This window comes from Schistosoma haematobium, chromosome 1 (genome assembly GCF_000699445.3).
Source record: "Schistosoma haematobium chromosome 1, whole genome shotgun sequence".
In the NCBI taxonomy this organism is placed as follows: Eukaryota; Metazoa; Platyhelminthes; class Trematoda; order Strigeidida; family Schistosomatidae; genus Schistosoma; species Schistosoma haematobium.
In genome coordinates this window covers 76,549,800-76,565,893 of record NC_067196.1, presented here as the reverse complement: position 1 = coordinate 76,565,893, position 16,094 = coordinate 76,549,800, and the positions used below count along the sequence as shown (strand labels likewise).

At 30.5% G+C, this 16,094-nt stretch overlaps 1 protein-coding gene across 2 annotated transcripts in view; it reads left to right on the top strand.

Moving 5' to 3' along the window:
* The first annotated feature begins 5,955 nt into the window (after positions 1–5,955).
* The window catches only part of WC2_2 (blue light receptor), a 33,545-nt gene continuing 23,406 nt past the window's right edge, over positions 5,956–16,094 (top strand). The window contains exon 1 of one of the 2 annotated variants that reach the window (XM_051209722.1): positions 5,956–6,419. In XM_051209722.1, coding sequence (XP_051075182.1) covers positions 6,304–6,419 — 116 coding nt within the window. In that variant the 5' untranslated portion in view covers positions 5,956–6,303. Of the gene's footprint in view, positions 6,420–12,576; positions 12,866–16,094 lie in introns of those variants that run through there. The other variant, XM_051209723.1, reaches the window with a different exon arrangement.

The following is a 16,094-nucleotide window of genomic DNA, read 5'->3' as shown; positions in this document are numbered from 1 at the left end:
GCGCATTGGTGAAGAAGCTTTCACACCTTCCATGGTTACGCTCCTTAAACCTGCTGTCCAATAATTTTGTGTTCATTCCCACAAACTATGTTTAATTTTGTATTTTATGGAGTTATCCCACTAGCATTGTGGGATCACTGGTAAAAAGTAACAAAAAATTTATTTCCCTATACTAGTAAAACAACTTCGACTTTTCGAAAAATAAATAGATTTCTTAATTTTTAATCAAAGACCAATCTTAGCTAAACCTCCATCGAAAGCTAAAAGCGCTGGACATGTCTCAACCTATCATGGGGCTCTTCGCTATTGTTCATCCACGACATTGCACAGAAGATCAAATCTAGGATCTGGAACCTTCCGGTTATCAATGGTGATCTAGCTTAGCTCATTTTGTTATTTAAACCATGGAAATTCTGCAATATTCACAAGACCTCATGTTTAAAATAAATAAATATTTGTGAGAAAAAAGTGCGCACCTGAACATGTTTAGCACTTACTTCTATTACACCATCTAATTCCTTTTATCAAATAATAATGGTTGAACTTTGAGAAATATAAGTTTTGGGTTATGGCGAAAAAACGTTCGCAATAATGTCAGCCTCCAACCAATTGAAATCTCATAAGTGTGGTATTCTGATAGGAATGCGTGCTATGGTTTACAGGTTTACATTTTATGTATGAACAAAATAGTCCGCACCTTTAGAACATTATCTCATGGTAGTTTCTGTATAGAATTCAAAATCATATTACTTCAACTTGTCAGAAACAGCCATACGAACCATTTCACCTAGAACATCTAGAACTAATGGTATCAATGGAAGTTAAAAATCTAAATATAAACGATATCTAGGTCAGATAGATTGTGGATGATGACAGAATGCAAAATGTGCGTTTCGCCCTGTTTAGCACTCGTCTTCATGATATTCCTGTAATACAGTGTTAAAGTTTACACTAAGGCTCAAAAACATTACCTTTTACCAAAAGGTCAGTACGTTAAACCCCAAACTATTAAGTCCAGATAACCACTAGCTTGATCAACACTTGCAGATCCAATAAAACACTGCAAGTATATTTTATAGATTTTTTTATATAATGCAGTGATAATAAGAAAGTTAACAGAATAATGTGATATATTTGGCAAATACATTTCGAACATTCTGATCACACATATACTTCTTAAGATATTATACACAAAAAGAAACAAATATAATGATGATAAAGTGGAGGATGTAAAAACAATGTGAAAAATACGCTGGATAATAAATCACTGCTGACAGGGTAGGTTAAGATTAAGATCAAACTGCTTTCAAAGACATAAAAGTAGTTTCATTTTTCGTAAATCCAAGGTTTTGATAAACTCTGTTATGCACACTTTTCTGTAGCACTACTAAGTCTGACTTAATGTCAACCTTATGACCCGTCTCAACCACATGTTCTGCGAAGTAAGATATTTGTCATTTGATACCGTAGCCATTAAGGTATGTGTTCATCCACTCTTAACCGTAAATCACGATTGCTTTCCCTCATATATGTGCAGAAACATATGCATGGGAGACATATACACACAACGGAGTGCAACACAACTGTTAACATCCTGTTTAATTTTTTGGTGAAACACTGAATGTGACTCTTCGATAATGATAAGTTGGGCAGCGTAAAATATCTTACTGACAGTCCCTTCTAACATCCAAAGCCTTTCATCTGAAACAAATCGTCTTAGAATAAAATTTGCACTAAGTTGATACAAAGTAGATAATTTTCTAATTTGATGTGATCATCATCAAATAAGTTCTCCATCATATTGAATTCACATACTGTTGTGTAGGTTACACTACACTACTTACTTATCAACAAGTAGTAGGATTTGTATCTCAGTTAATTTCAAATTTGCACGTAAAATAGATGTTAACTAAATATATCTCTTAAGCATGTTTCCGTGACATGCACTATGTTACACATTATTTGATGTCATATACCAATTCCTTACAGGTTGTTCAACATAGCAATTAATAGTTTTCCACTTACGCTTCATTTTATTTATTTTGATGATTCATTTAATCTTACCTTAGTCACATAAAAAAAAACACTTGAAAATAACATGATTGAACATTTGGATCTTTAAACAGCCTTTATTATTATTCTTTTTATTTACAGAAAAACCTTATTATTTGGCTCCATAATACGTTTCACATATACTCTCTACAGGCATTACTGAGATGATTGTATAAATTATAAGACATTTTATTTTCGAAATTTACTTATCAACAAAAGCATAAATTTAATGGAATAACCTAAGTTCAGCATCCTAGAGTCACATGTTTTGCAACGGAAAATGATTAGATTTCCAAAAAAAATCTGTGCTTCTGCGTTACATATACAATAACTGAAAAAAACATGTTTTGAATAGTAAGAAACTATAAAAATCAGTAGACTTATAATTTGTATGTAGTAATAGTTAATCCACACTCACTGATGTATAATATGATCAGGTTACTAGTTCTTACTGAAACTAAAAAATTTCTAGATCCTCAAAGAATGAACAGATATACAAAACTGTTATACAATCATTCTTATTTTAATTTTAATAGTTGAGATCATGAGTCAATTGAAGCTAGACCACCATGGAAAACCTGGAAGTATTGGAAGGCCATTTCGTCAAAATTTGGGACTCCTCACAATAATATCCACGAAAAACCACTTTTGATATTAATCAGCGTCTACACACTAGTGACGGTCTCAAAGAAATATTTCCTGGAGTTGTGAGCTTGTAACTCACTGATGACAATAGTGAATGTGCCGCTCAATTTCGTGGATTAGTTGAAGTTAAACATTTACACTGTTGGATACCTGCCGGCTCAGTGGTTGGTTGAGTGGTTAAGCGTTCACGAGCGAGACTAATAGGTCCTGGGTTCGAACCTCGTGAGGCGGGATCGTGGACGCGTACTGTTGAGGCGTTCAACAATAGAACGAAACGGCTGTCTAGTGTTTTCAGGTTTTCCATGGTGGTTAAGCTTCAATCGACACATGATCTCAACAAAACATCCTTCTGATATTCTTGTTTTACTCAATAAAATTACATAACTTTATCAAAGATATAGACCCGCATTAAAAATAGTTAAAGTTGACATACACTATGACTGATCAATATCAAATGGCATCTGAAGGTTACTGGATACTTAACAAATTCATTAAACAAGAAGTAATACAAATACAAAACAAAATAAACTTCCTTCCCTTGTGGGGGTGTGAAACGAACTAACATAATAAGAATGCTATTATTTATTTATTTAAACACATAAATATTGGTACAAAGAGTACCAGATAGATATGCGCCACACAATAATAATGAGAATGTGAAGAGATTAAGTATGTAAGGTGCGTATAAGAAAAAGTTCAACAATAACGAGCAGAAATTAGTGTGTGATAGTAAAATAATGATTATCAGAGAAGCAGTTCAGTTAGCAAAAGTACAGCCAGAGAGATTTCTTCCAGTTAAAGAAGTTATGTCCACTTTTTATAAAGAAGTAGAATAAAGTTACAGCAAGATCGCCACTAGCTTCTATTCTGAGCCATATCTGATAATGTCTCTAGCCACTGTGTTGCACCATCTCTAGGACCCCAACCATGGAGTGGTGAAGGATCAACAGAAGCCAATCCTGTACAGCTTTCTTTCATACCATTAAACCGTGTCATACACAGACCATCTCTTTGCTTTTTCCAACCAGTCCCAGTATCATCAAATAATGCACGACGAGGGATTCTCTAGGTAGACATTCGTATGACATGTCCAAGCCACCGAAGTGATGTATCAAGATAAGAATGCTTCTCATGAGTTATTCCTAAAATAGCAAATTAACTGACATTTCAAAAATACTATGAAATAAATCATGGTGAAATACTAACTTTATGTTGCTTTTTGATCATAGGTTTACTTGTCTGAAGCTTGACCGTCTTATTTCCTGTCTTGGTGATCCAGATATCCATAATGGAAACCTAAATGAGATGGAGAGCTAAATGTATCTACTAACGTGTTGTTCATTAGTGATATTATGAATCATTTAACACAGTCTTGACAGATTCTGTGAGATTTATGTATAGAACGTTGGTTTGCTGAATTATTGATTTTATTCAACATTATCTATAGTCCATGTAACTAGAATGTCGTAAACCATGTCACTATTGCTTATAATGGTTGTATAAACCGAATAATTTAAAAATGATGTGTTTTTTGCCATAAATAATTGGCTAAGATAATCTTTGATCAGAAAGAGTACATGAATATGACGATAAGAAGCAATCACGTTTCTTGGTGCATAGCATAAAGTTTTTTAACTCAAGATAGCGTCTGATTCTTCTGAAAATTAAATATAAATCTGTAAACAATCTAGTTAGTTCTACCAGTAACTATACGTTTGTTTCGAAGATCAAGCCAAGTGCTACAAAGATGTTGAATTCACTGATCAGTATAGTTATTGATCATTTATACATGATAAATACTTCAAACCCATAATCTATCTACAATCGCTAACATATAAATATTGTCTTAAACTGATAGTTAGAATAAGTGTTTTTTGTGGATTGATGAAGGTACTTTCTCTTACGATGTGATATCTACTGTAGAAAACCATTGAACATCAAGAAGATTACGTCAGCTATTGCTCACTACCTAAAGCCACTTCATATTGAATAACCCTTCGTGGCATATATCAATATCTTCATTAACAGTCTTAAATCTCTCAAACACATGTGATTGAAAAAAAACTCATTTATATAGTTGAAATTCATTTTAAACATCTAATCACCCGATTATCATCTAACATATAAAAAGCATTTTCTTACATCCATAATATCAATAAAATTACTTCCTCATAGTTAGTTAGCAATTCAACTTTTCGATTTGATTTATAGTATTTAAAATAATTGGATGGTTTTATTACTTAATTATACATTACACAATTATACCATACAATTTTATCTGACGAAATAAAACTCTACTATTTCAACTTTAATGTTAACTTAAATATAAAAACTCCCAAAAAAAACACACTAACTAAACATACTCTTTATTAAGAAACTCATGAATGATGGACTGTTCATCATCATTAAAAAAACATTTAAATAATTCATTCAAACAAAAAAGAAACGTAGTTCAAAGGTAAAAACATGTAGGATTAAAACAAAAATGTATCAACGAATTTTTTTCTCTCCTAAACTTGTATATTTTATAGAATAAGGTATTGAATGTAATATGACAAAGTCTAAACAATCCGATGACTTTTGATGTATCTCGTTTATTGCATTACTAGACAGACTTGTCTAAATGTATTATAATATTAATAATACTATTGGAGATTTTGTGATAAAAATAGTGTCAAAAGTCATTAATCATAGTGTAAGTTTTCCCTCTGATCTCTTGGATTTTCATGTTTCGTTGTTAACAAAGAAAGTTTTCCGTCTGACTTATTATATATAGAAGCTACATGATTTTAGAATGAATCGATATTTATTATTACGATTTGAAAGTTGTTCCATATTATCTATTATATTTTTCTGTGTTTTTGCGAAAAGATTCTGTGGTATTGAGGCAAGTGCAATGAATTTGTTTACTACCTAATTACTAACCACATTTCTTTCTGAAATCAGGTAGGCATGACATAACACACTGCATCATGATTAAAAGTAAAACAATCAACATTTTAATTTCAGTTCTTTTTAATATAATTAAACATATAGCATACGATGCCTATTTTACTACATGTGAGTAATGATTTATGTAATAGTGTGATTGTCCTCATTATCTTACCTTTTTATTCATTTTCCTCACTTAAAATGGAGGCGTTGGTAACATGATTTATTACGCAAACATCTTATATATATATATATATATATATATATATATATATATATATATATATATATATATATATATATATATATATATATATATATATATATATATATATATAATTCACAAACACATATATACCTGATTTGCTTGGTCTTCACTCATCCCCAGCAAATATTGAGTCCATTTCAATTTGCTTTTAAATAACATATTGCTTGTGATCAATCTAAACATGTAAACCAATCAACAACAAGGGAACGTATCAACCAATCAGCGAGTAGTTTGATCATCAGCTAAATTGTTTCATGTTACATATTAAGCGACCAATGGATTCATTGGACAAATAAACCATCTTAAAATAGTAATTTACTATTTTCCTATTTAAAATTTTCCTTTTCACCTATGACTACTTAAACTACTTATAATTCACCAAAAACCTATTTAGACATATACATATCATGTTGATTTATTCGGAATTACTACCTAATTATATGTTGAAAGATAATCCATCAAAATATGATTATTTGAATAATGCAAAAGAAAAACGATTACCTAGGTTTGCTTTATCAGAAAAGTAAGTGAACTAAACTTGAACATTTGTTTGTTTCTATTAATCTTATGGTTAACTGTTGATTTATAATTATGCACAAAATATTTACTTCACTGAATAGTGTATTATAAAATATACATATGTAAAACAGGATGTGCACATTATTAATTAATTTAAACGTGTGAAATGAATTTTCAGCATGAACTAACATCATCTGAAGAAATATTGGAAACACGATTACACAGGAATTTGCTTAACATTAGTTTGAAAATCTTCAGCATTCAACAATGCTATGTTCTTTAATACAGTTCAATTTTAATACACTCGTTACAAGGCTAACCAACCAATCAGAAAAATTAGGGAGATTGAGAGTATATGTTCTTTCCAACCTTAAAAATGAATGTAACATTTTCGAACTTTCCTGATATACCAAACACTCATGATGTTAAGAATACAAAGCTTTTTTATGTTTCATACCCATTACGATATCTTAAGACCATTGTAATGCCAGTCAAATTATGATATTACTTGACCACCATATTTGAAAATATCCATTCATCTTTTAGGTTTATGCGAAATGTTGTTCTCAGCAAGGTTAAATTCTGAAAATTCCGTAATGACCAAACAGATCGTAATGGTAAATCATCGCATGTGGATTAGTTCAACAGACAGTAACTCCACAGGTTAATGACACATCGTTAGAATTGACATTCCTTGCTTCCGACCATCTTCTATTTCAATTTGCGCAGGTGTAGGCAAATGTGTCAGATGTCCGAGCTACTTTAATATATATATATATATATATATATATATATATATATATGCTAGATTAGGCGTAATTCATTACGGTTATAATTTGGGGCAGCAGTAATTTCTAGCAAACTGAACGAAGGATATTAGTTTTAAAAGTAATAGCTGTCAAAGAACTGAAAAATGTGATAAAATGAATGATAAATAATAATTTTATATTTTAGAAAGTTACAACAATACTAAATAAATATAGCAAAGTGATTGACAAGTTTGTGAATCGTGATAAAATAAAGTAACTTGAGCATCTGACACATTTGCCTTCACCTGCGTAAACTGAAATAGAAGATGGTTGGAAGGATGGAATGGCATATACATAGTGTTTTCCATAAAAATACATTGATCTACTATGATGTTAATGAAACTACTGACCGGAAAAAATTATATTAGAAAAGACAATACGCAATGAGTATTATTCATTGTTCGTGTAAATTGAACATATGCTAATATATCAACATATCCTGTGTAATGGCCAAGTTCACGGTTCACTTTGTTTGCTAAATTTTTTGAATTCAGTTAACAGGAAATCATACAATCTAGCTTTTGTATTTATTTTTACCTATCTACAAGGCTAATCTATTTATTTTATTAACTTTTACGTGTAAACACTTCAGTAAATATACATTCTAAACTGTATTCTATTTTTAATGAAGTTGGATGTTCCATGTACAGTTTTGTCCACTTGAATAAAGTTATGTAATGTCACTTATTTACAAAACAAATTTTTATGTACTCTATTTTAAGTCTTCTATATGAGGAACAGTGATACTGTGAGTTTGGTTACTTATATACACACAAGTAGTATATAACAGTGGTCAGGCATAGAATGTATTTCAGTAGGTCGATAAGGAAAGGATGCAAACGGAACGCATTTGATATAAAAACGCATGAACAATGAAATCTAAGACAGTGGACTGATATTTGAAAAGAGGAACAGTCAAAATTGAGAAGATGGATTGATATTTTGCAAATTAACGACTTACTCAGATTTTATTGAGACACCCTGTAATTTTGTACTCAAATACATTCGATTGTTCCCATTCGTGTTCTGTTCACTACAATATTATCTGACTCATAAAAAAACTTGAATAAATAGTTACATTTCAAATTTAAACTCAATAACTATCAATAGATTGTTTAAATACCTGAAACTAACTTACTTTTGTTTTTGTTTCAATCAAAATTCACTAATATTATGACAAAGCGATAATCGATTCATTTTTATCAAAACAAATGATGAGTTTTTAATAGATACATTAAAAATAAACATTTAAAATTGTTTATTAAATGAAAATTCTTCTATAAAACAATAAAACATTGAACATTTCTTTAAACTATGCTGAAAAACGTATTGCTTCTTCGATGAATGAAAAAAACGTTCATTTATTTTGTATCTGTTTACTTTTATTGATTTTCCTTTTTTTCAAGTTTTCTTTTTGTTCTTCATTGATTTTTTTATATTATACGATTATGTTGTTATATCACTAAAATATTGAATAAAATCTCTTTATCTAAATTTCATGGTTATGAATTGTAACTTCTTCAGATTATGTAGAAAGTAGGCATCATTCTATAGATTTCTGTTTTCAAAACAATGTTCACACTTAGTTTCCAATGATAAATGATGCATTAAATAACAATATATTTTTGATTTATCTAACATTTAACATATAAAAGTTCAAAGGTTAGTATGAAGGAAAGTTTGATAAATATATTCAATAATAACAATGATTAAATATTTAAAGTTCTTATAATTCACACACATATAAAATTATTTAGAACACTATCGGAAGTGATGTCATTGTCATTGTATCATACAAACTCTGGTAGTAATTTTGTTCCCAGGTAAGAGAATATTAAATTATATCAGATTCTAGAATTAATTTACATAGAGATTAAATTTAAAATGTGACAAATTAGCAAAGGAAGAACAACAGAAGATTGTGTATGAGATTCGCTGTCATGACTGTAATGCTACCTATGTTGGAGAAACATCCAGGCAATTGAATGTAAGATTGAAGGAACACAAACAATGCTTGAAAAATGTTTCAAAATCCTCGGCCGATTTAAAGAAACTTGAAAATAAGTCAGCGATAGCGTTACATGCGTTAGAAACAGGACACAAGATTAATTTTGAAGGGACCAAAATACTTCAGAAAGGTTTTAACACCCATAAAGAAAGATTGACAGCAGAAGTACTGCATATATGGACGAACAAGAACAGCCTGAACCGAAAAGATGGTATTCAACTGGCAACTACTTGGCATATTTCGTTTGACAAGTAAATTTGGAACCTATCTCTTGTTTAAACCTGTTTTTTAATATCATATGCATCGTTATTATTTTGAAAGAATTCAATGAGTTTTTTAAACAATACAATTTACGTTTTGACATGTACATCGATGTTTCATTATCAATTTTTCATCCTTGAACTTGAACTTTATTTATTCCTTCATATCAATCTCTCACACATACATACATACCTACACACTCACATACATACGATTTGTTACTCAGTTAAGTATTTCCATGTAGTTGAATTCTTCACATGATTTGTAGTTAACTGACTCATTTTATCCTATTTTACAAAATCAACATCTAAATATGATTGGTTTAACACAGTATAATCCTGATTGTTAAAAAGCTATATATTTCTTTGATAATTTTGATTTTGATTATTACCCTGAAGAAGTCCAGACAAGTTAGCTGGACGAAACGTTGGAATTAGTTATATTTCAATCGCTGAGAATATTTCAAATATAATTTTCGCATATAATGACTTCTCTATACTCGGCGCTCAATTACTGTCACACTATTCGTTCTAATCTTGACGAATATTCGTATAAATTAAAATGTGACAGTTTAACTTTTGACATAAAAATTTTGGTGTCATGGAGAAAAATATTAAATTTAGTAAGAAAATAATTTAAAATTGAAAACAGTTAAATATTTTCAGAAGGGTTTTTTGGAGACTTCAGAAATTTCACAGATTGAAATCATGAGTCAATTGAAGCTAGACCATCATGGAAAACCTGGAAGCACTGGACGGCCGTTTCTCCCTAGTATGAGACTCCTCAGCAGTACGCATCCACGATTCCGCACCCCGCGAGATTCGCGCCAGGCGCTTAACCAACTAAACCACTGAGCCGGCATCCAACGGTATTAATGTCTAACTTCAACCAATCCACGAAGTTGCGCCACCGTACACCATTGTCTTCAGTGAGTTGATATCTCACAACAGACCTGGTTGAACTCCACTGGAAACGGCTAAATATTTTACAACTACACATATTATTTATTTCCCTCCTAAAAAAATCTAATAACAATTCTACTGAAAGTTTATAAGTAATTCGTTTTAATTGGTGTTTTTTTTCAAAAGAAAATATCATAAAATCATTTATAATGTATTTTTTGAAACATGTTTTCCCTAATTGAATAACGAATCGATGGACACTTTTTGATAACACAGTGACTTTACTTCAAGTAATAATATAATGCATTTGAAAGATAGAACAGGTAGTAGTAGTAGTAGTAGTAGTAGTAGTAGTAGTAGTAGTAACTAACATCGTATTGTTTGGTCTTGATTCTCGGTTGAATTTCTATCGACCAAGTTTCAGAGTAGTTGTTATGATGGTTGTGTGTACATTGAGATAAGATTTATTAAATATTTCAAAATTGATTGGTAAATGATACTCATCGATAAGGCGAATCGCTATGATGAAAAAGAATTCGATAATCACTAACTATACTCATATACACTAAGCAGCAAAAGAGTATGAGGTTGGTTGCCAATCAATGAAAATATCACTCTTGCAGGAGGTTACTCAAAACCCAAAGAAATCACTAACAATGTCTCAGACTGTGATACTGGTTGACCCAGGTCAAACGTCTGTTTAACATGCTAACATTTTATAAATGTGTTTTCTGTTAAACGTTCTCCTGAAGTAATACTTGATAACCTCTTCTCTTCTTCCATAATAATGTACTAATTAATAGTATTATCCGTATTCCTGTATAAAATTTCATTTATGTGGACTTAATTTTTTTATTATGAATTGAAACAGTAATTTATAGCAGATGCTGTTTTTCTTCATTGAAATAACTTTAAAAAATGTCACTGAAAGAAGTTTTGAGGGTATTTTTATAACGTCAACAATACAACCTTATTCTAGATAAAACCAGATTTGACTTTTTGAAAGAGTAAAAATTGTACTTGAAATTGTATATAATAAAAAGCCTAAATAAAACTATGGAGAAAACCGATTTTCTATGCTGTTATGTCTGAATTTCTAAAATACTCTTCCTGCAGACTATAAAAACAACCAATCCCTTCATTCGTAAATCGATTATACATTCACGTTGCTGATATATGCTGAGCTGAATTTCATCAGTCTATGTCAATGAATTACCTCCTTAAATAGATACACTGATAACATGGTTTTATAAAAAATAATCGTCATTGGAATTAAGAGTGTGACTAAATATTTTAGTGGAAGACGCGTTGGGAACCTTTTACACAATCTATACTGAATTGTATTTGACAAAACATACTAACTGATAATTAAGCACAGAGTTCGATTTTCAGTGTGAATATCAAAACCGTAATTCAAATACATCTAACTAATAAGTTTCAAATAAGATAAATTCACAATGTAAATTACTTTGCTAGATATAAGCTAACAAAATGTAATAAAACTTGTAATTACTGACATCAATTCGAGTCAACCTCTGGAGCAACTTACATAACAGTTGACATTGGTCAAATAAAATCTTAAACATTTATCTCTTTATTGTAGACATAAAGTTGATCTAAACTATTGAAGATAATTATGGAATCAAATTTTGAATCAATAAATTTGTCTACACCTAATATAATTCACCATTAAATTTTCATACTTTAAATTGGTTATTAGTTTAGTAAAACAAAAAAAAATCTAGTATAAAACTGATCACATTAGTTTGTTTTCTTTTTTTTATTTATTCAAGAAACCAGATGACAAAGTTTATATTCATAATGGTTGAGTTACCTTCTATACATGCATATATATTCACAACCAAACACATAATGTTTGGTTTATAATATAAATACATCTATGCAAACTCATATACAATACACGTATTTGTTTGTGATCAATAGAAAGTGAATTCATTTCTGGTTCAAAATATTGTAAATTCTTTATTGTTTATCTGTTATTAGTTAGTTACTTGTTTTTTATATGGCGGTAATAACTTCATATGTGAATATGAAGTTGATAACATTATCAATGTTGAATATATAGTAAGTGTAATATTTTTAATGTTTGTTTTTTATTCTGAAAGGAGATGAATTTAAGTAAATCATTAATAATTTATTAGTTAGCCAGTAGTCGTATCATGATTTGATTAGTTAATAACTAATTTGACTGAATTAAAAAGTGATTACATGATCAATATTTCTTCATGTAAGTATCTGATATATGATTTTAGATCAGAGAGGATAATGGTAATAATAGACGATCAATTCTCGAGAACCAAACGTCAGGTGATTTGGGGTGTGAACGCCATCCATCAGGGATGAACGTTCGATTCGTGTAGTTAAAGACTGTTATAACATGTGTTGATGGCAAAATACAAGGCTGATTCTTGAACATATTGGTCCGTAGATTATATCTGTAAATGAATCTGTAAGCACAACCCCTCATATTATTTTTAAAGTTCTCACTCCACTACAACTGTTTTCTCATTTTATGATATGCGATAATACAAATTCAAAAGCTCTCCTTTTACATGGGTTGTTACAATTTTCCATATATATAAGTGAGAAATAATGCTTTCTGATGTTTTTATATACCATTAACTGTGAAATCTAATTCAGTTGTAAGTGTTTGAATTATTTCATTGTTGATATTAAGGACCAGAACTGACCAGTCTGTTTTGGCATACGTCAATCTTAAGTAAATCACTTCGATTTTTCAGCAGTTACAAGTATTTTTAAGCAGTATTGTGCACTGCCTAGCAGCAGCTATCTGGATTTAGTAATTAAAAGTATAACATCTTAGCTTTTCGAACGAGAGACATTGAGTTCGAACCCTGAAGTGAATATGAACACTGGGATGCAGGTATATTCAACTGACGAGTTTCAAATAGAACGGGACATGCGTCCTGGATTCCACTGCTAGCCACTATCCAGCTCTGTTTAAAAATAGCACACAAGTAATTCATTTATCATGGTCGTGAAACGATTGGTCATAAAAAACTATTAAAAATAAAAGCATTATTCCATGAAATAAATTTAGATACATTGAGAAAATTTCATGCACAGAATCAAAATCTTGCTGTGAAACTTTAAAAAAATTTGAAATATTCGATTGCCAAGAATAATTAATAACCATTTACCCTCAACTGTAAACATTTTTAAAAAACCCTCCCTTTCGAAACCTGTATATCACATGCAATATATAGAGTTCATAAAGCTCAGAAACAACATTATGTTTTGTCTATAATTGGAAAGAAACCAGCGAGACTATAATTTATAAACGGACCAACCATATTTAAGAAAACAAATCTTGGATTTTGGCGCAAAATTCATCCACTCATTTGGCTAAATACCATTTTGGCATTGTAACTGATATCAGTTTGTGATAAAAACATTAAATCTAATTCCTAACTCCAACATTCAGCCTTCATTTAACCCTGTTAAGTAGGTGGACATTCGAAAGCGTTTTGCAAAGGTCGTCCATAAATTAAAGTTTTACCATGAAACCGAAATATATGCTAACCACAGCTTCATCATTGCTTGAACCATGAAGCATTAAACATGACAGTATATTGTAACCACTTTTACAACATGTGATAAGTGTCAACCTTTTACTCTGTTTTACAATCGAACTACGTAAATCTGGTAAAGTTTGGACCGTACAATTAAACGAAATATTAAAGCGAATCAATTCAGTTAGCAAACATTTCTACAAATTGTAATATCTTCTACAAACTTGGATTCTAATATCTGTAAAACTCTCAAAAATTAACAATTAGGACTATTGGATTTCATTTCAATAGTTTAGAAACTTAAGCTCTTACAGTAAGATATGATGTCCGTGAATCTGCACTGTACAGGATAGAATGTTTGTCTACAACTTGATAACTTTCGATGTTACTCACTGCAAAAGTTAAATATAATTTAAACTAATCTTTCAGAGAAAAAATGCTCAGTAAAATGCTGATGAAAATTTAAATTTGATCATTTTACTTATGTTAGACATGGGACAGTTAACCATAATAGATAAATGAAGATAGTCGTACAATATTGTAAATTGACTGAAGTTAAACCACAGAATCCCAGTCCAGTGATCAATAGGTCAAGAGCTTAAGCTCAAGACCGATGGTCTCCGGTTTAATCCTTAACAATGGATTCATGAATGAACTATCCTATATTTCTTGACTTCCGGTGGTTGTCTAATAAAGATCATTCCATGATTTAATCTCTAAAAAGACTCAATGACTTTAAGAAAAATAGTTCTGATAGGTTGAATATAGTAATCATTTTAATTTCATCGTTTTTTCTTTCATTTATTTGTATCAGAATTATTATTATCATTTGATATTCTAACACTAAAAAGTCAACAAACTGTTTACTTTTGGTGTAACTATGCTACATTTATTTACAAATCAATAAAAATAATTCAGACATAAGTCGGAAATATTTTAATCAATAATTTTGAATAAACAGTAACATTCTATTTCATGATAAAAATAGTATCAATTATTTTGTAAGTTTTTCAATCAAGTTCAACTTTTAAAAAAACTTTTCTTTTATGGAAATATGCCTAATGGTAGAAAATTGTTGAATAAAATATAGACAAAAAGTTAGGAAGATTGAATTTTCTCTATTAGTGATTAGTAACTCGTACTGTAGTGATGGAGAACACGGGTGGGGACAATCGAATTATATTTAGCACAAAATTACAGAGTTACTTGGTAAAATAGAAAAACCATACTATAATACTTAATTTGGAAAGTGTTCAATAATTGTCTCGAACTTCATTGTTCTTGCATTTCCATACTAATTGCTTTCTATTCCCGCTATTCTCTTCTTGATCTTCCCCATCTTCTGCTGCCAGACATTACATTCCTGACTCGCGTCTTATACTACTTATATCAATATAAGTAGCACGCACCACAGTACCATTTAGTGGTACAGTTCAAATTGTCACTGTTGACTTATACTACTTGTAAATGACCAATGAACAAACTGATTTTATGTAATCCCTCAGAATCTAGATACTAAATAATATTATGGTGTTCGGTCCTTTATATTTCGAAATGATGAATAAATTTTGTTTATTCAGATGGATTTTTTTGTTAATGGTCCATACTCTAACCTAAATGGTTTATTTGCAAAGCTATTGTTATCGTTCTTCTCAAAGTATGCTCTAATTACATTGTTCCAGAACATCAATTAATGTCTTCACAATTAAACCATTTTGCTCCGTAAAATAAAAATTACAACGAATAACTTTCTACTGATTAAAGTGACAAGTGAATAAACTATGTTGTCAAGTTACTTCATCGGTAACACGTAACAAACTTAACGGAGAAAATCTGATAGATAATCACTTGTGACTACGTAATATGACATTAACTTTTATGAAATGATCGAGTAGTCTTTTTCAAAGTAAACCTCGAAGAAAACGTTAAAGCACTGGACGGCCGTTTTGTTCTACTATGGGACATTTCAGCATTGTGCATCCACGGTCCCGCACGCGTGATTCAAAACCCATGACCCTCCGTCTTGTGCACAAAGGCTTAATTTCAACCAAAACCCAACAGTCTCCACAACCCTATACTGACATTTAATTGTGTCACACAATTTTTCGCTCTAATTTTTGAATAATTTTTCAAATGTCGTTCAAC